The sequence below is a fragment of the Muntiacus reevesi genome, chromosome 6 (assembly GCF_963930625.1).
Source record: "Muntiacus reevesi chromosome 6, mMunRee1.1, whole genome shotgun sequence".
Classification (NCBI taxonomy): Eukaryota; Metazoa; Chordata; class Mammalia; order Artiodactyla; family Cervidae; genus Muntiacus; species Muntiacus reevesi.
This window is the reverse complement of record NC_089254.1, coordinates 63,459-84,774: the sequence shown is the minus strand read 5'-3', so window position 1 is coordinate 84,774 and position 21,316 is coordinate 63,459. Positions and strand designations below refer to the sequence as shown.

At 40.7% G+C, this 21,316-nt stretch overlaps 1 protein-coding gene across 1 annotated transcript in view; it reads right to left on the bottom strand.

The window, feature by feature from the left end:
• The window catches only part of LOC136171068 (uncharacterized), a 53,325-nt gene extending 34,750 nt beyond the window's left edge, over positions 1-18,575 (bottom strand). Inside the window, exons 1-3 of the mRNA XM_065939755.1 lie at positions 18,491-18,575; positions 17,799-18,029; positions 10,923-11,024 (exon numbers count right to left, since the gene is read on the bottom strand). Of these exons, the coding sequence (XP_065795827.1) occupies positions 10,923-11,024; positions 17,799-18,029; positions 18,491-18,575 (418 nt within the window). The remainder of the gene's footprint in view (positions 1-10,922; positions 11,025-17,798; positions 18,030-18,490) is intronic.
• Positions 18,576-21,316: the final 2,741 nt, after the last annotated feature.

Here is a 21,316-nt window from a genome sequence, read left to right as displayed (position 1 = left end):
TCTTCAGTATCATAAGCTTCAACTAAGAAAACTACCTTTCCTTCCTTTCTGAACATTGTTTCATGAGGAATGAGTCCTGTTACTTACAAAGATAGGCAGAGGTCTCTCAAAGCAGAAAAGTCATCTCTTTTGCTTGCTTTCCACGTGCCATCTAGGTACTACAGTTAAGAACTTCAAGCACACAAATTTGTTCTAGAGAACTGGCAACTCAAAAATACAAATAATCTTTATAGTATTCAAGTAACCCTTAAACTTTTTGAAAAATAACCTTGCTTTAAAAGTCAGAGTGCAAAAAAACTCAAAAGAGTTGGCACGTCCCTCCAAAAGATTCTCTAACGTTTAGCAAAACTGAATTCACACTAAATCTGTTTATGAGTAAAAGACAAGTCAACTTTAAAACCAATCATAGATGACAATGTTTCTTTTCAATGTGTCTGCTTTGGAGCCATATTTCTGCTAAACACTCAAAAATTTCTTCTTGAGTATTTAGTGATATATTAGAACGAGAAATAAGGGATGTTAGTGCTAGAAGGCAGTCAACGGTCTGTAATTTAATTCACATATTCCTTCTGCACCAGACTCTGTAAGATCACTGAGTCAGCTTAAGAACTTTGAAGCTGTAGAGTCCAGGGCAGGCCATTACAGTATGCCGATATCACTGTCCTCCTGCTCTGACGTTCTCCACTGAGTGACAGGGGAAGGAGAAGGAAGCGCAGTCACCATCAACTGAGAGTGATGAGACTGGAATATTAAAATTCAGGCTTATCTGAGCTGACTGAATTGGCTGGCAGAATGTTCTCCAGTTAAAGGTGGGGAAAGGTTAATTCTGCACATGACACCGCTACTGCATTTATACAAGTCTCCTAGGACAACTGTTTGCCTTGAATTGTTTTCTTCCTTTATTTCAGTCAGACAGTTGTGTTGACTGATTTTTCTTTTTGATGTATGAAATGACTGTTTGACTGAATTTACCATTTGATTTCTACTAACGCACTGTAAAAACAATAGTCAACTTAGACTGGCAGGTATGAAAAATTCTACTGCAGAACCAGACAGAAATATTGCGTTCTATAGGTACATATGTCATATGCCCTGGGTTTTGGAAAATTGTTCCAATTTCAACTATTTTGCCCCATGTTTCAAAAGAGTGGGGCCACTGATTTAATAGTAAAAATAAGATTTGTGAAGTTCATATAAAAATAATTTTGTGTGAACCTGAGAATCACATAATGGGATCAGAAAAGAACTATTATGAGAAATTTTACTGTTTCTTACTTATCAAGAGGTGTTTCTATGTCAAACTTTTCAGTCTTCTTCTAGAAGATGTTTAGGAACAAAAGGTTTGAATATATTCATAGCAAATCCTTATTTATAGTTTTGTTTTCCCAATAATTATAGTTACTAAGATAGGACATGGAAAATGGCCTATCTCATGATTCTAAGCTCCTATTGAACATGTGGGAATTGGTAACATGAGTAGGAAAGTGAAGCAACTTTTGAGATTGTTACTGAGTAATGCTGATTTTATAATGAGTGCTTCCTTACATATCTGACTAATTTATCACGGTGCAGATGGCTGATTCCCATGCTTAGAAATGACAAAGGTCTTAAGAAATTCTCCATATTCCATTCATCAATCTGTGTTCTTCTTCAAAGCAAAATTAATCCCTTCACTATTAACATAGTAGCTTAATTATAATTTTTAATTTTAAAATTAACTGTGAGAATCGGAATTTCTGGTAGGAAAAAGTGATGGAAGATGGGACAAAATAAAATAAATCAAAGAATTCATAGAAAGCTAAAACAGAATTTTTCAATAGTAGGTAAGGACTTCTGCTTCCAACTATATCAGTTTACCTTAGGAAACCATACTAGAAAGGTCAGATAAATCATAAGCAACATTTGACTGTGAGCATTATAAAGCTAATGAGGTAGCCATGACATAGAAAAATAAAATAGAAAAGAAACTCATAGAAGTAAGAACAGTATTCTGCACATGCTTTATCTAATCCAGTCATTTAGAAACTATTGATGAAAATCAAAAGCATGAGAAGCCAAATATGGCTCCTAAGAGGCAGAAAAGCCAGTAGATCTTAGGACAATATTGGAGGACTGAGGAGAGAGCAGGGTTGGACTTTAGAAATAACAAGGCAGCTAGAATTTTAAGGATCAAAATCCCAGAGATGGGAAAGATTCAGAGACTCGAGCTCAATTCAGCAACAGTGGTCCCTTGACGTTATCACATTTTCCACGTAGGTAGACAAGGCAAGATGTTAAGAAGTCAAACAAAAGCTAACTGAAGTCAAAACAAAGACTCAGGAGTCTTGTAATGCTGAGGAGATAAAACTGAGGTTCAGAACCCACCAAAGAATAGTGGCCCGGTGGAAAGCTAATGATATGAATTAGGACACTGGAGGTTTCTATATGTATCTGTGTCCACGTGAATGTGTGTTAGGAAGGTTGATGAAACAGCTACCTTGATGGAAACATCTATAAAGAAGGAAAATGAGTATGAAGCTTGTGCAATGACTGAAGATCAATAAGCTGATCTTTCCTTCTGCTCCTTACCTGGGAATAGGAAATTCTCTCTTGAAAAAAGGACAGTTGACCGTTCAACAATACAAGACTTAGAGACACCGACTCCCTATGCAGTCAAAAATTCACATATCACTTGATAGGCGGCCCTTCCTATCTATGGTTCTGCATCTGAGGATTCAACCAACCACGGATCATGCAGTGCTGCAGTTGTTGGGAAAAAATCCATATATAAGTGGATCTGTGCAATCTAAATCCAGGTTGTTCAAAGGTCAACTGGAATGTCATTATGATTCTCTACAACTTGTCATATCCCAAGTCTGGTGTTCATCAAAGAACCACCAAGACTCCCAAGAAAAGGAGAATTAGAATAAAAAACAGAATCAGAATCATGGATGACCTAGATATTAAAGTTCAAATATATTTTGATAAATATTACCAAGTTCAGGAAAATAGATGACAAGGTAGAGAATTTAACTAGACAACTAGAAACTGATTAAAGTTGAACTGACAGAATTCAAAATTAAACTCAGTAGTGGGCCGAACACAGGTGAAGAAAGATAAATGAACTGGAAGACAGAGTAGCAGTAAAAATAGGAAGACTAAACGTGGAAAACAAAAAGGATAAAAAAGTACAGAAAAGAGCATTTGAAACATATGGGCCACAGTAAACATTTTCATCATATGTTTACATTGGAGTCCAAAGGGAAAAGAAGAGAGAGATTCGGGCGAGAACAATATTTAGAAATAATAGCTGAGAGTTCTCAAAAACTAAAAAGAATATATCAAGCCATAAATTCAACAAGCACTAAAAAACGCAACAAGAGTAAATATAAAGAAACCATATCTAACACCACCAGAGTACAATTTACAAATAGCAAAGAAAAACAGAACACCTTAGAAGTAACCAGAGGAAAAACAACAGTTGACCTTTCAACAACGCATGAGATTAAGATTACTGCTTACTTCTCAACAAAAATGATTAATACTAGAAAATAATGGAAAGTGCTAAAGAAAATAACTGCTCACTGAGAATTCTAGAGGCAGAGAAAATGTTGTTTGGAAGATGAAATAAGGAAATCTGCAAACAAACAAAATTTAGAGAATATGTTCTCATCAGAACCAACTGAAAGGGAGACCCGCAGGCAGAAGGAAAATTATCATAGAGGAAAATAAGGACTTGACAAAGGAATTAAATAGAACAGAAAGGAAGCGTAAGTGAATAAATCTGAATAAAATCTAACTGCACATAAGAGTAATAATGAAATATATAAAAATTAGAATGCATGAAAACAAGAGGAAGAGGAAAAAGTAATAAAATAAATTTAAGGTCTCAGCACTGCTTGAGAAGCAGTAAAGGAGCTAATAAGTCACGGTGCATGTGTAACTGCTACCTATATAAGCATTGTGAGCTAATAAAGGGAAAATGGAGTTTGATGAATTTAAAAGGAAGAGCCAGAGGAACATAAAAAGGAAGGACAAGCAGAAAACAAGGAGTAAAAGGTCTATAATAAGATACGTTAACTGTAAATAGTCACATTAAAGGGCAGAGATTTTTTGAAACAAACAAAAATCTTAATTCTATGCCCCTTACAAGACACCATAGTCAGACTGCAAGTTAAAGGATGCAAAACTTATGTCATAAAAACAATAAGCAAAACTGAAAAAAAAATAATGGGAGATTTGAAAGCAAAAAGTATCACTGGAGATAAGACAGGATAATAAAACCAACCATTACTTTACAAGGAACATATCATAAAACTAAACTTCGAGGCAATATATGAAGGGAAATTCTGAAAACTAACTAGAAATAAAATCTAAATTACCTAGATCAATAATTCAGAACAACAACAAATCAGTAAACTACAGAAGATCTGAATACCATTGTTAAAGTCTTTGGCCTATACACCCCGAGGAAACCAGAATTGAAAGAGACATATGTACCCCAACATTCACTGCAGCACTATTTACAAAGCTAGACAAGGAAGCAACCTAGATGTCCACCAGCAGATGAATGGATAGGAAAGTTGTGCTATATGCACACAATGAAATATTACTCAGCTATAAAAAGGAATGCATCTGAGTCAGTTCTAATGAGGTGGATGAACCTGGAGCCTATTATACAGAGTGAAGTAAGCCAGAAATAGAAAGACAAATACTCTATATTAATGCATATAGAGAGAACTTAGAAAGATGGTACCAACAATCCTACATGCATGGCAGCAAAGATGACACAGATGTAAAGAACAGACTTTTGGACTCAGGGGGAAAAGATGAGAGTGGGATGATTTGAGAGAAGAGCATTGAAACATGTACATTACCATATGTAAAATAGATGACCTGTGCAAATTTGATGCATGAACCAGGGCACCTAAAGTCGGTGCTCTGAGAAAACCCAGAGGAATACAGTGGGGTGGGAAATGGGAGAGGAGGTTCAGAATTGGGGGGGACACATGTATACCTGTGGCCATTTCATGTTGACCTATGGCAAAAACCATCACAATATCCTTAATGTAACTATATCCAATTAAAATAAATTAATTGAAAAACTCTTTGGCCTACATTTGCATAAAACACTGCATTAACAAGAATGAAATGCACATTTACATACAAATTTTGAGGTGTACATGGCACATTTTTAAGTTGACTGAATGCTGGGTATAAAACAAGACTCAGAATAATCAAGAAATTTTAAAATGTATAACCAATATTTTATCAAATATTTGGACATTAAAAACACACTTCTGGATTTCCATGGTGGTCCAGTGACTAAGACTCCATACTCCCAATGCAGGGAGCCTGAATTCCATCTCGAGTCAGGGAACTGGTTCCCACAAACAAAGAGTTTTCATGCCACAACTAAACGACCTTGCATGCTACAATGAAGACTGAAGATCCTGAAAGCCACAACTAAGACCAGGTGCAGCTGAATAAACAAATTAAATTAAAAAAAAAAAAACCAAAACATACTTCTGATAAATATGGATGTCAAAGATAAAGTCATAATAGGAATTAGAATTTCATTAATTGAATGATAATGAAACACTGACCTAGAGCCAGACATCCTGGAATATGAAATCAGGTGGGCCTTAGTAAGCATCACTACGAACAAGGCTAGTGGAGGTGATGGAATTCAAGTTGAGCTATTTCAAATCCTGAAAGATGATGCTGTAAAAGTGCTGCACTCAATATGTCAGCAAATTTGGAAAACTCAGCAGTGGCCACAGGACTGGAAAAGGTCAGTTTTCATTCCAATCCCAAAGAATGCTCAAACTACCGCACAATTGCACTCATCTCACACACTAGTAAAGTAATGCTCAAAGTTCTCCAAACCAGGCTTCAGCAATACCTGATCCGTGAACTTCCAGATGCTCAAGCTGGTTTGAGAAAAGGCAGAGGAGCCAGAGATCAAATTGCCAACATCCGCTGGATCATCGAAAAAGCAAGAGAGGTCCAGAAAAGCATCTATTTCTGCTTTATTGACTATGCCAAAGCCTTTGACTGTGTGGATCACAATAAACTGTGGAAAATTCTGAAGGAGATAGGAATACCAGACTACCTGACCTGCCTCTTGAGAAACCTGTATGCAGGTCAGGAAGCAACAGTTAGAATTGAACATGGAACAACAGACTGGTTCCAGAATTAGGAAAAGGAGTACGTCAAGGTTGTCTATTGTCACCCTGCTCATTTAACTTACATGCAGTGTACATCATGAGAAACGCTGGGCTGGAGAAAGCACAAGCTGAAATCAAGACGGCCTGGAGAAATATCAATAACCTCAGATATGCAGATGACACCACCCTTATGGCAGAAAGTGAAGAAGAACTAAAGAGCCTCTGGATAAAAGTGAAAGAGGAGAGTGAAAAAGTTGGCTTAAAGCTCAACATTCAGAAAACGAAGATCATGGCATCTGGTCCCATCACTTCATGGCAAATAGATGGGGAAACAGTGGAAACAGTGGCTGACTTTATTTTTCTGGGCTCCAAAATCACTGCAGGTGGTGACTGCAGCCATGAAATTAAAAGACACTTACTCCTTGGAAGGAAAGTTATGGCCAACCCAGGCAGCGTATTAAAAAGTAGAGACATTACTTTGGCCACAAAGGTCCGTCTAGTCAAGGTTATGGTTTTTCCAGTGGTCATGTATGGAAGTGAGAGTTGGACTATAAAGTTGAGCACCAAAGAATTGATGCTTTTGAACTGTGGTGTTGGAGAGGACTCTTGAGAGTCCCTTGGACTGCAAGGAGCTCCAACCAGTCCATCCTAAACGACACCAGTCCTGGGTGTTCATTGGAAGGACTGATGTTGAAGCTGAAACTCCAATACTTTGGCCACCTGATGTGAAGAACTGACTCATTTGAAAAGACCCTGATGCTGGGAAAGATTGAGGGCAGGAGGAGAAGGGGACGATGGAGGATGAGACAGTTGGATGGCATCACCAACACAACAGATATGGGTTGGGGTGGACTCTGGGACTTGGTGATGGACAGGGAGGCCTTGCATGCTGCAGTTCATGGGGTCGCAAAGAGTCAGATATGACTGAGCATCTGAACTGAACTGAATGAAAATATACTGTAGCAAAACCTGTGGGCTGCAGATAAAGCTGTGGTCACATAGACGCTTAAGTATTAGAATTATATAATATATGTAATCATATACGTGTGTGTGTGTTGTGTAAATGGAAAAAGAATAAAGCTTCCAAAAGATACCCTATTACCTTGAGGTAGACAACTACTGAACTATACCTAATAGTGGAGGCAGGGCAGACTTCAGAACTTCAGGAGACCAGCAGAAGGCAGCATTTGGAAACAGGAGTAGCTTCCAAATTAGGCAGTTTGAGAGCACAGTGAACGCCAATGTCAGAAGCAGTCTCCAGGAAAAAGCATTTAATGTATAAAGTGGTGGAGAAACTAAAATATATTTAAGATTTGACACTCTAATTCCTTTTAAGGATGATTTATGTTTCTAGGGAAAAAATAAGAAGTACTTGATGTAGAAGGTGAATAACTTTATAATTTCCAGGAGAATCTTGGTACCAGGATGACACAATGAAGAACTTGGGAGTCCCCTGACTAATCTAGCAGCGAGAAAATGAAAACAGAGATGAGAGAGAGAAATAGAAAGACATATTTGTGCAATTGGGCACTGCTGCACTTTAAAGTCTAGGTATGCACTCCAAATCATAAACAAATGCCACCATGTTCAGAGCTAACCCTGAGACAGTGATTAGTGTCTAAGAGATTAATTAGGGACAACTCTTGGCATCAACAACGTATGGAAGAAAAGGACATCAGATTGGGCAAAGGTAGAAGTAAAGTTGTGTTGCAGCCTCAGGAAACCTCAGGTGACCCTTTGGGGGAGAGTTCTTAAAATGAGATGACCCCTTCAGGGGGATGTCCCAATTCAGGAGGATGTCTTAACTTTTATATTCTTACACCTGTCATTGGATGAAGGGCATTGTACGAAGGGGTGATGTGACCCTGGGCTAAGTGGCTCCCTTTAGCTGAGATTGGCTGTCTGCAGCATTTCCAGGGCTGGGGCAAAAGCTCTAGAATCTGAAAATTGTTCAACTTTCCTTGTCTGGGTTGCCAAAGTAAAAAATACAGGCAGGGTATATTACAAATAGTTCTTTAGCCTGGAGAAGAGGTCTTGAAGCTGTGAGCCACTCACTGGGAAGCAGCAGGACATGAAGGATTCTTGAACAGATCGGAAGCTACTGGAAGGCCTTTCAGGAGTTCAATCCCATAATAAATACTGTACCTTCAGTGTAACTTTGCCCTCTCTGCCAGTCTTCCTCAGTTCCCATGTGGGCCCTTTTGGACTTGAACTTGGTGTTCCCAGAACTTGAGCTGGAGACTTCCATGAAGTCTGCTTTCCATCTACTGGCTCAGCTTTCTTGCTCTCTCTGCTCCAGGCTAGTCTCTTCAAACTGCCTTTTCCATTTCTGGCAATAATACCCCTCTCTAGACCTAACTAATGCTTTTCTGGGGCAAAAGGAAGAGAATTAATAAGGGTAACTTTTATTTCTAGGAGGGAAGTTACCATATTCCTTCAGAGTATTCATCTCCTTGATTATTTAACTTTTACTCTAGATTACTCATGGGTATTTCTGCTCCCCTACCTTCAACCCAAGGAGGTTTTAGAACATTGTCCTCTCTCAGCATCAAGTCTCTCTCCATCCTCCCTCTCTCTCTCTAAGACCCACCTTTATCCACACACTCACAGGCTTTCTGGACCTCCGAGGAAGATAAGCACTTCACAGAATCTCTGCTACAGGACCAAACATACTGAAATGACTTTTTATGAAGATATTGAAGCAACAGAAAAAGAATACATGAGGATTGTTTCTCCTGAGGGTTCAATTATTTAGAGGGCCTTTATCACACTTCGATTGATAAATCTAACCTTTCCTTTCTTGACTACAGTTGATCACACTGTGATGAAAACAAGGTAGAAAATGGAAAAATAATACTTGGATTTTAATGAAATAATAAAAATGCAGGGCCTATCTTTGACTTTTGCCAAGAGAGAAAAGAGTTCACATTTCGACTATGTGGTGGCAGGAGTCCCTTTTAAAACAGGGCCAGTCTGCATGATGCATTGAAAAATCAACCTTTTCAAATATAGCCATAACCCCTCAAGATTGTTTCATTTCTTGGGGCCAGGCAAACCAAACTTCGGGTTTGGTTTGAGTGGTGCCCTGTATACTAAAGTGATAAACATAATCTGGAAGCACAGCACAGGCTAAAAATATGGAGCTGGCAGCCTTTGATTGAAATTGAAATATTTTTCTGCTTTTAATTCACTGCATAAAATTTTAACTGTCCAAATTCAATCAGGTAGGTCGTCCTAATGATCATGAGCTTCAACCCTGCTAACAACTAAGCCTGCACTGTTAAACTCTACTTTATCTGTTCCAGAAACCTCCTGGGTTTCTTTAATGCCTCTGTTATTACTTGCTTTGCATCATTCTGCGTTTCTTTAAAAACACAGCTGTGTGACCTCTGGAAGTTTTATTACTTCCTTGAGACTTGGTTGCCTCCTCTATGAATATCTGGGTATATATTTAGTATTGCTCAATAGAATTTTTTATGATAATGAAAATGTTTTGTATCTGTACTAGCCAATGCAGTATTCACTAGCCACATGTAGCTAATAAACATCTTTAAAATATGGCAAATCCAACTGAGAAACTGCAGTTTTAATTTTAAAATTTGTTTAAATACAAATAACCTCATGTAGGTAGCATCTACTGACAGTATAAATCTATGTAATATTTTAAGGATATTCTCCACTCTAAAACTCTACCATTCATTAGCTCAACCTAAATATTTCTGCCCTTTGACAAGCAGAAAATAATTTATGACGCCCTTGAAATTATTTTTCAAGACCTTTGTCAGTTTGGGGACATCATATTCTTAAAAGTGACTTTGCTTTGTGAAACTTTAATAACGTTGACGTTTCCTGCCCTTGGAAGCACCTCTGTTATTATGGGAAATGTTGTGGACGAACAAGGACCATTTCAAGAGATGTGGGAAAACTCCTTCTGGACTTAATTTCATGATGAGGATGCTCAGAATGTCAAAATGCTAAATTGCTTATAGTAAGAACCATACCTCTTTCACACTATTTTCTGCATGTAGCTGGAAAATGTTTAAAATATTTTAAAATAACTGCACATCTATTTCTGAAGCTGATTTGGCTGTTCAAGGCTTACTAGAACTTTATCCATCTCACTATTTCACTCAGTAAACAAATGCAGTTGTTACATATGTGTCTGTGTTCCCTTCTAGATTATGTGTTTATGAAGTTAGAAACTAGATTTATGTCACAGCCCTTATGTATAGCACAATATTCATTGCTAATTCAGATCGTATTTTAAGATGAGACAAAAGTTAACATTTTTAATGTAGTCACAAATATCTAGCAAACCAATCAGAAAAAAAAAAAACAATTTTTTTAATTGGTCAAGAACAAAAAGAGAAATACTTCATGCAAAATCATATCTCTAATAACTACCACTGGAATTAGAACACACACATGCTAAAATTATTTTAAAATATCTTATCAAAGACTTTAAGGCTGTACCTAAAAAGATTATATCAGAAGTGAACATAATCACGTTGTCTGACCAGCGTGAATCACGCAAGGCATATTATATATAAAATAAACAATAAGAACCCACTGTATCGCACAGAGAACTTACTCAATACCTTGTAATAAACGGTAATGGAAAAGAATACACACACACACACACACACACACACACACACACACACACACACAACTGAATTACTTACCTGTACAGCTGACATACAACACTGTAAATCAACGACACTTCAATTTTTTTAAATAAGTGTAAAAGGTCGTATAGCTTCATAAACTCACCTCTGGTACCCAAGGGACTACCTGAAACAACAGCAGCTACAACTTTCCTGGAGACAGGACGTGGCCAGCAAACTGGGCTGTTACACTCGGTAATAGTCATACCTGTAAAAAATATACAGGCTCATTAACACATAGGAATTCCTCATTTTTCTGGCAGTATTAGGCAATGAGGTATGCATATGAGAATTTTTTAAATGACAAATTTAAGAAGAGTATTTTAACCTTCACTCATTAATTTTTTCTAAAATTAAGAAATGTATTCATCAGTGTATTTAATGTTTCCTTGATGACTTGGGGTCATCAGTTCAATCAACGTTTGCATGAATAATACAAATGGAAGCAAGACAAGCACTCACACTGAAACTGAAGATGACATAATGTTCTATCAACTGGAATAACTGATGAAGGAGTAAGAAAAAAAAGACAAAAATGAAAACAAACCATGATCAAGAAACAGTCACGTTCTGACTTCTTCTATTTAGTTTCAAAAAGTGAATTGAAAGTGCTCCGTTGTGTCCGACTCTTTGTGACCCCATGGACTGTAGCCCACCAGGCTCCTCTGTCCATGGAATTCTCCAGGCCAGAATATTGGAGTGGGTAGTCGTTCCCTTCTCCAGGGGATCTTTCCAACCCAGGGATCGAACCCAGGACTTCTGCATTGCAGGTGGATTCTTTCCTGTCTCAACCACCAGGGAAGCCATTTCAAAAAGAGACCACAAATCCCAGTGGTATCTCCAACATTATTAGCTGTCTTTATCCCTTGTTTCCATTTTCCTTTCCTTTTTCTTCTACCCTAGAGGGGTTCCAGGAAATGTTTATAGCTGCTCTCAAGACAAATTCTAATACCTGCTTCTTCTCAAAATTTCACAATGTGTCCAGGAGATAAACAGTGTGGAGGTCAAATACAATTCACCACAGGGAGATCTGTGGTGAAAATAACATCAGAAACTAGCTCCTAAACATGCAAAGAGCAGAGTATGGTGTCAGGCACTAATTTCCTTCCAAATACCTCTCCATTTCTAAACGATGTCTTTATTTATTTACCAAGATCCCTTTTTATTGGTTCCCTCTTCCAGACTGCTTCACTTCACCTGTCCTCACATTAAATACATTCACACTCTTTTTGATTCCAGTTATTTGCTCATTAAGTAATCATAGAACACACACATGCTAAAATTATTTTAAAATATCTTATCAAAGACTTTAAGGCTGTACCTAAAAAGATTATATCAGAAGTGAACATAATCATGTAGTCTGACCAGCGTGAATCACGCAAGGCATATTATATATAAAATAAACAATAAGAACCCACTGTATCGCACAGAGAACTTTGGAATTAAATACTGAGTAAAATTAAAATACTGGAATCACTTGGAGGGTTTAAGCACTTCCACCAATGAATACTGGGTGTGGAATTCAAGAGGCTGCACTTGACTTGGCCTTGTCCAAGTTCTTTCTTAAGAAGTATGTAAGATAAACCTAAACTCAGAGTTATTCAGATTGGACTGCTTTCTCAGGTGGACTAGAATTCACTGCTCATTCCACCCACTCTGAGGTCAGTGGCACTTTTCGGAGATGGGGTGGCCTCCTCTGCCCACTGCGGAGGCTCAGTTCCCCCTGGGCCCACTCTCTGTCTCAAATCCCACACTGAGGCCAGATGCCAGCCTTCCCAGAACATTAGTGGTCTCCTTTCAGTGTTTGAACTGCTCAGACTGAGTCCCCGTGGACTCTTTCTCAGCTTGAAACCTGATCTTCAACCCCTTTACCTGACCTGGATGGTCACCTTCCTACTCTAGGCTTCAGCTGCTTTAGCTGTAAAATGATATATCTCTTCTTAGTTCCATGGAGTCGCAAAGAGACCGACACAACTTAGCAACTGAACAATGACGACATGATATTCTTTATGATACCCTGTATCGCAGGACCTGTTTCTACGGCTCCTGATGCCAGCTTCTTTCACAATCATATCTTGTTCATCTCTGAAAGTGGAATCCAAATCAATCATTTCCAGGCAGCTTTCAAATCTAGAATCATTCCCTGAACTTTCAAAGCAGGTTCTCTTAATCCCTTTCTCCTAGGATGGCAGGCACTTCATACTCTGTCTTCTCTCCTGAGGATTCACAACTCCTCCAAGATCAAGATGCTGCTCAACCAATTCTCAGGTCACACTCTGCACAGCGCTTGGTGTATGGCAAACAGCCAATAAAGATTTGAAAACGAATTAAATCGAAATGAATGACTCACGGTTGCTGACAACTTTAATTGTTCTCCCTTCCTGGGGAGAACAGTTGGAAGAATCCCCAGTCTCTCTTGTGGCCACAGAAATGGACTGTGGCCAAAACAGCAGCAGAGAAACTGACCTGGATCCTTCCAGAGCTGGCTCATCAGAAACTTCCATATGCATTTCTCCATATTCTTGACCCCTTCTGCTGATGGATGCAGATGGGGATGAGGTCTAAGGGAAGGGAGACGGTATAGGATGGGAGGAGTCTGGGTTCCTGAATGACCATCTGAAGGAGTGCAGTCTCCCCAAAGTGAATACCCACCCAGGGCTGTGATGTGGGAACCATAGTGCTGTGCTGCTGAAATTTGGGGAGTTGTGTGGTAATTTAGCATAAACCATTATACGCACAATTATGCTAATTATACGATCCACTTAAATGGCCCTCAATCTAGTACATTTAAAATGACAGACATCAATTTGTGTTATTGACACTTTTACCCTCCAATTTAACCCTGCTCTTCTGAATCAGTCATTTGACCTCAGAGAATATCAATTCCTCAACAGATTTTACTCTGAGATTCATACACACTGCAATCAGAATTACAATATTTGAAAAATAATGTTGAGAAAGTACTTTCCAGAGAAAACTTCAGTAACTTTTAATTCCTTGATCCTGCTTTGAAAACACAGCATAGCTCCGACAAGATGGCGGCGGCCGAGTAGCGCGGGGGCGGGTTGTGGCCGCAGGAAGCCCGGCCGCTGCAGCGGGCCGAGGCGGGATGCTGTTCCCAGGGAGCGCCGTTGGCCACCGGTGAGGAAGGTCAAGCACAGAGCTGCCTTCCCGAGCCCCCCGGCGCCCCCTACGTACACCCCCGTCTGCTCGAGTGCGGTCGCCGCTTTGCCTACTTCGCTACCGCCCTGTGCTGTCGGGCCCGGAGCTCCGGCGGCGGCAGGGGCTGTGTCCGGCAGGAGAGGAAGCGCCCGGGCTGCGTCCGTGCTTCTGTCCGCGGGGCGAGCGTCTGGCAGTCTCCACAGGACAGCCAGACTCCTCTGTCCATGGGACTTCTCCAGGCACGAATATTGGAGCAGGTTGCCATTTCCTCCTCCACAGGACCTTCCCGACCTAGGGATCAGAGCCACATCTCTTCTGTCTCCTGCGTTGGCAGAATGGAATGATTGGCACTGGAGTAATGTAATGGAATAAGGTTTCATCTTAGACATTGTTAAGGTTCATGATACATGTTGCCACATTGTACCATGTCTTGTAAGCCCAATAAATGTTAACTGGTTTGAAAGTAACGGTAGCTGGGTGGTGGTGGGGAGGTGAGGACCTACGGAGTTGCCAAGCTTGAGTGATAGGCTAGGTTAGCCTTTTATTTCCAAATATTTCTTTCTTTTTTATCTTTAATATATATTTCAAGGTGTATATAAAAGCACCATGGAGAACTTTACATGTTACTGCAAACACACAAACACACATGAACTTATTGCTCAGGTCAAGACGTACAGCGCTGCCGCCACCCCAGAGCTCCTGCCCTTCTGGTTCCCGGTCTCCAAGAGGAAGCTTTCAGCATTTCCCTCCAGGCCTGTTTGCTCAAGTTCGTTTTGTTTTGTTTCTGTGAAACCCTTCATCATGTTTAAAGAAGTTCCCTTCTGTACCGGTTTACTAAGAATTTTGTGTTTTGTTCTGTTTGTTTGAATTTAATGCTTTTTTTGTTGTTGTTGCAGCTTTTCATTACTGTATGACTTTTCTCCTTCACTATGTTAATATATTGAATTACATATTATTTAAAATCTTAAACCTAACCTGATTTCTGAGGTAAACCTAATTTGGTTTTACAGTATTACTCTTTTTATGTATTTCTGGATTCAGTTTGATATTCTGTTAATAGTTTTGTATCAGTGAGGTGGCCTATATTGTCCTTGTCAGGATTTGAAATCAGCGGTTATCTCATACTAGCCTTATAAAATGAGCTGACCCTCATTTTCTATTCTGAAAAAGTTTAAGTAGGACTGAATTGTTCCATTAAATTTCTGTGAGAATCTGGCCGAGAAGCCATCTGGGCTGGTAATTTTCTTTGTGGAAAGATTTTTAATTACTCCTTTGATTTTTAATTTTTAACCTTCTCAGATTTTCTGTTGATTATTTTGGTAGTTTTCCCCCTAAGAAGTTGTCCTTTTCATCTAAACTTTTTAAATTTACTAGCATAAAATTATTTATAATAAATATTAGTATCCGTTTAATGGTTGCAAAAAAAAAAAAAAAAGAAAACACAGCATAGTAAACTACTTGCAGTTTATCCATATTTATTGCTAATTAACAAAGTATTTTAGTTGGGATTAATTTTTAACAAATAAATAGCAGGTTTCTTGTCCACATCACAGCTGAATGACTAAATTCTCTCTCTGGAAGATTTCTTGACTGACCTTTATTTGTACTCAGTCAACTGATCTGGGTCAAATACCAGATATTAAAAATCTTCAGCATGTTCTTTTTCTTTCATTACTTTTCATCCAATAAGCATTTGACCACGTGGATTTTTCTCTGGTCTGGAGTATTTTTACTAACAAGCTACATGATGTTGCAAAAGACCTTAAGGCCCAAATGCTGGTATCTAATGAGTCTGTTCCTTTGAAGAGACTGATTTACTTTTGCTCCAACTTTTGGAAAACTTGCCCCAAAAAGCTCCACCACCCTCCTATTCTGCCCACTTCATCCATTAGAGAAGACGATTTTCTCAGTGTTACTTCCAAGGTACAGGCAGATGAACGCTTATACAACGGATTCAGTTACCTGCCTGGGAACTGAAAGGACCTTTCCCATTCAAATATCCTGGTTAGGAACCACGTTTTTTAATTTCTCTGGGAATTAAGAAACAGCAAGGAACGAGGGTACGTGGTTGATAAATGAACGTCAGTTCTTCTGAAAATCACTCTGTCTCCTCCCGTTCCTCTTGGTGTTCAAGGTAGGGAAAGAACCCTGGTCATCACCATGTGGTTATCGCTCTCCTTCTCTTCGAAGAGACAAGCCGTTTCATTGAGGACACTAATTCACCAAACTCAAGGCTCGAATTCCTTTTATGTACCCGATGCCTATCTTTATAGTATATGCCATTATCTTCAACAGTGAAATGATATGCTTTATTCCTCATTACAGAGACCAAAGTGCTATAGCAAAAGTCACTCCTGAGAGTTTTACGTGGAAATTTACTGACTCAAGAACAAATTTCTGTAGAAAAAGACAACCCATCTCTGTGTTACAAAGCATTGTTCCTTGCATCAACCACCAGTGTTAACTACAATCTATTATGATTTGAAGCATGCTAAATAAGCAGATTTTACTAAAAAAGAAAAGCACATAAAAAACCCACAGAACAAAACCCAAACTATTCTCAATAAAAATATCCATTTGCTGGAGCCAATCTGAGATTTAACCAGGATTAGATACTTTAAACTGCAACACTGCATACCAGAACACCATGAAATAAACATTTCTCCTGATTTGGATACCATCTCCTCCTGATGCAAACTCTACCCCGACCCAAAGAAATCCAAAAATCCCAAAACCAGCCAACCAACAACAAAAAATAACCAAAGACCCAAAACCAAACAAAAAACCAAAGAAACCACGCCCATTACTATAACTAAAATTCTCAAATATTTGAGCGTCTATGGTAACTGCTCAAAGAAGTATTTTTTAAATGCTCATTTAACTTAGGAGCTTCCCTAGTAGCTCAGTTGCTAAAGAATCTGCCTACAATGCCAGAGACTCGGCTTCGATTCCTGGGTTGGGAAGATCTCCTGGAGAAGCAAATGGCAACGCACTCAAGTATTCCTGCCTGGAGAATTCCACGGACAGAGGAGCCTGAAGGGCTACAGTCAGTCCACGGTGTCCCAAGAGTTGGGACATGACTTAGCGACAATACTGTCACCATTTAAGAGCAGTGCAGCTCCGCCAAAAGTCGCCAAAAGTCGTTAGGCAAGAAAAACTCTTCACCATACCCCAAAACATACAAAGGCGGGAATAGTTTTATTTCAAACTTTGCTTAGATGTTAGTATGTCACAAACTGCCCTCCAAGACGCGCTCTTAGAGTCAGTGACCGTCAATAAAGCCTGAAAACGCTGAAAGTGAACGTTAATAACCTTTTGTAGCCTATCCTCCAGAAGGCTTTAGCAAAGAGCACGGAGTCCCACCTGAACACCCGCTGTTGGCGGCCAGCGAACAGGATCCCGAGCTGGGCGCCCCCATCACCGGCGCGCATCCGGGAGCAGAGACCTCTTCACACCCGCGGACCCAACGCGCCCGACGCGCACCCCGCGGCCCCGACTTCGGGCTCCTCGGAGGCACCTCCCCTTCCCGAACCCGCGAGCCCGCGGCGACCGGGTCCAGGCGGCGCCCACAGACCCAGAGGCCGCCCCCCGCGGTCGAGGGGCGCCGAGTTAGGGAGGGCTGCGAGCGCGCGGGGCGCCCACAGTTCCACGACCGTCTTGGGCCCCGGCCCGGGGTCCTCACCCTGCGGCCGGTGGCGGCGACCCCGGACCCGAGGACCCAGCGAGGCTCGCGCTCCCCGAGGCTGGAGGAGTCGGGGGCCGCTGGCCGTTGGGCAGGCGGGGGCGCGCGGTGAGGGGCTGCGGATAGAGCTGCACTTACTCGTGTCTGCGCTGCTCCCCGGTCCGGGGCCTTTCGCAGTGGGGACCGACCCAGTCTCCACCTTCCCTCCCCTCAGGAGCGGTCCGGGAGCTCTGGCGTCCCTGTGCCTCCGCCCACTCGCCTGTGGCCGCTCGCGCCTGCGCACTCGCACCTGCAGCCTCTCGCGCCTGCGCACTCGCTCCAGGCCCAGTGGGGGCGGGGAGGGGCGTTTGTCAGCCCCAGGACTCCTGGCTGGAAAATCCTGACTTTACATTTCCTTAGAGTGTTGGACTTGATATCAGTTGTTTAAAAAAATAAATGTCAAGTTTTCTTATCCTAATCATCATTTCATGACTATAGATTCTGTCTTTGTAAGATTTAAGAATAATAATTTCTACTTGGTCAACTGAGTCAGATAATAGGTACCAAACTTATCTATTGCTTCTATAAATTTTCAGTCAATACGTTTTAGCCTGTGAAGTTTTATTTAGTGTGTGTGTGTGTGTGTGTGTGTGTGTGTGTGTGTGTGTGTGTTACTACTAATCAGCCTCGGCAGGGGCAGAGTCTTGAGATGAAGGGAGAGTTAGGATCTCCTAGGCTAGCGCTGTCTCCCTGCCACGTAGTTTGCCGTGGGAACTAGAGGTCCTGAGACCCCAGGATATTTTGGCAATGTGGAGCAGATTCTCTGCGTGTGCACACAAGTACACACTGACATACGTCAGAGGAAGGGAGCATAGGCAGTGGGGTCAGGGGAGGGGTGGACCTTGGGGTGGCAACGGTGACAGAAACATGCGTCATTTCTCCTGGACTGAGGCAAAGACCACCTTGTTGGACCTCGTATGGAATCAAGGTCAGGACATCTGCACTGGCTGTGGTGAGGAGTCCTGAGAAGCGAATGAGACACCCCCCGGCTGAAGTGGACAAGAGGAGGCTGAGGGTCCTCTTCAAGGTCCCTCTCAAAGCCCCTGCTTCCTGTGGATCCTCTCACATTCCCTCCTGGGGCCCACGGAATGTTGGTGTCCTGAAGTCTCTCAGAGGTAGGGTCTGTGCTGTGCTTTCCCTGCTGGGTGTGCAGTATGAGAGGTTCCCATCAAAGGGGTCATGTGTCCAGTGCGGGGGCGAGGAGAGTGGCCCTTGCACTCCTACACATTCCCCTGCCCCTGACCTGGCCTATACCTCCTCCTACTAGCATCCGAGCTTCTCAGTGGAGGAATGGAGCCTCTGATCTATTCACCTACCAGCTGTGCCCTGAGCATTCAGTGGGGGCTGTGATGAAAAGAAGCACCAGGGTCACAGGCTGGAGGGGGAAGTGGAGAAACACAGGCCCTCGTCTATCAGATCTAGTCCGTTAAATCTATTTCTCACTTCCACTGTATAATCATTAGGGATTTGATTTAGGTCATACTTGAATGGTCTAGTCGTTTTCTGTACTTTATTCAATTTCAGCCTGAATTTGGCAATAAGGAGTTCATCATCTGAGCCACAGTCAGCTCCCGGTCTTGTTCTTGCTGACTGTATAGAGCTTCTCTATCTTTGGCTGCAAAGAATATAATCAGTCTGATTTCAATGTTGACCACCTGGTGATGTCCATTTGTAAAGTCTTCTCTTATGTTTTTGGAAGAGGGTGTTTTCTATGACCAGTGCATTCTCTTGGCAGAACTCTATTAGCCTTTGCCCTGCTTCATTCTGTACTCCAAGGCCAAGTTTGTCTGTTATTCCAGGTGTTTCTTGACTTGCTGCTTTTGCATTCCAGTCCCCTATAATGAAAAGGACATCCTTTTGGGTGTTAGTCCTGGAAGGTCTTGTAGGTCTTCATAGAAGCGTTCAAGTTTCTTCTGTTCTTCTGCTGAAGAAACTCTTCAAGTTCAGTTTCTTCAGCATTACGGTTTGGGGCATAGACTTGGATTACCGTGATATTGAATGGTTTGCCTTGGAAACCAACAGAGGTCATTCTGTTGTTTTTGAGATTGCATCCAAGTACTGCATTTCAGACTCTTTTGTTGACTATGATGGCTACTACATTTCTTCTAAGGGATCCTTGCTCACAGTAGCAGTTATAATGATCATCTGAGTGACATTCACCCATTCCAGTCCATTTTAATTTGCTGATTCCTCAAATGTCGACGTTCACTCTTGCCATCTCCTGCTTGGCCACTTCCAATTTTTCTTGATTCATGGACCTAACATTCCAGGTTCCTATGCAATATTGCTCTTACAGCACCAGACCTTTCTTTCATCACCAGTCACATCCACAACTGGCTATTGTTTTTGCTTTGGCTCTGTCTCTTCATTCTGTCTGGAGTTATTTCTCCACTGATCTCCAGTAGCATATCGGACACCTACCGAATGGGGAGTTCGTCTTTCAGCGCCCTATTTTTTGCCTTTTCATTCTGTTCATGGGGTTCTCAAGACAAGAATACTGAAGTGGTTTGCCATTCTCTTCTCCAGTGGACCACATTCTGTCAGACCTCTTCACCATGACTCGTCCATCTTGGGTGATCCTACTTGGCACAGTCTATAGTTTCATTAAGTTAGACAAGAGTGTGGTCCACGTGGTTAGAGGAACCATGTGATTAGACCTGGTTCATGTGGTTAGATGCACCAGTCTTACTGGGGTAGGCTTATAATCCATGTTTATAATTCTAAATTAGGTGAAGGATACTGGTTGTTGTTTTTTTTTCCTCACAACATTGATTATACCTATCATATAATTGTTACTATTCCTAGGTGAAGGAGGCCATAATTTTTCCTCATGATGTTGATCATATCTATCATTTTTCCTCATGACATTGATTATACCTATCATTCCTCATGACATTGATTATACCTGTTATAGACTTCTTATATCTATGCCTACCTAAATTAAGTGTTACCATTTGTTTAATACCTGTTTCTCTTACTTGTTAAAGATATGGTCATGTCCATTTCATCTTTACATTTTCTAAAACATTTCCAGACATTATATTAATGTCTATCAATGGGGAAATCAATACATATTTCTTGACTATTACATTGATATATCTTGTTTGTCAAACATTTTAGGCAAAATTCATAGTACCAAGAGTAAATTTTTCTTCCTTAAAATTATTTTACAAAGATCATTTACTTATGTAGATCAAATTCACATTTCTCAACCGTGTACCCTGCCTACATAATCTTAACATGCTATTAAAATGTGTACTATCCACGAGATTTTTCTAGTGTTCCTTGGTCCTTTTAAGATGGTGCTCTTGATGTGCAGGGGAAAGTATGTAAGTGACTCATTTGAAATGGAGCCCTTTTCAAAGAGCCAGGATTCATTGGATATATCTTATAAAAGCTCCACCCTTACCGGGGTCTAACAGCTTTTGTAAGCCTGTTTCTGATGCTCCTGCTTAAACATTTTCAGCATTCAAAATGCTTTAAACTGTCATCATTTTTTTTACACATTGATACTTATTTTACTGTGCGACTTTTAACTTCTTGGCTTTTACCTCCCTTCTATCAACTTTGTTTGAACTGTCCACTGACATGGCATAGAGGGACTCCTCATAGAATTG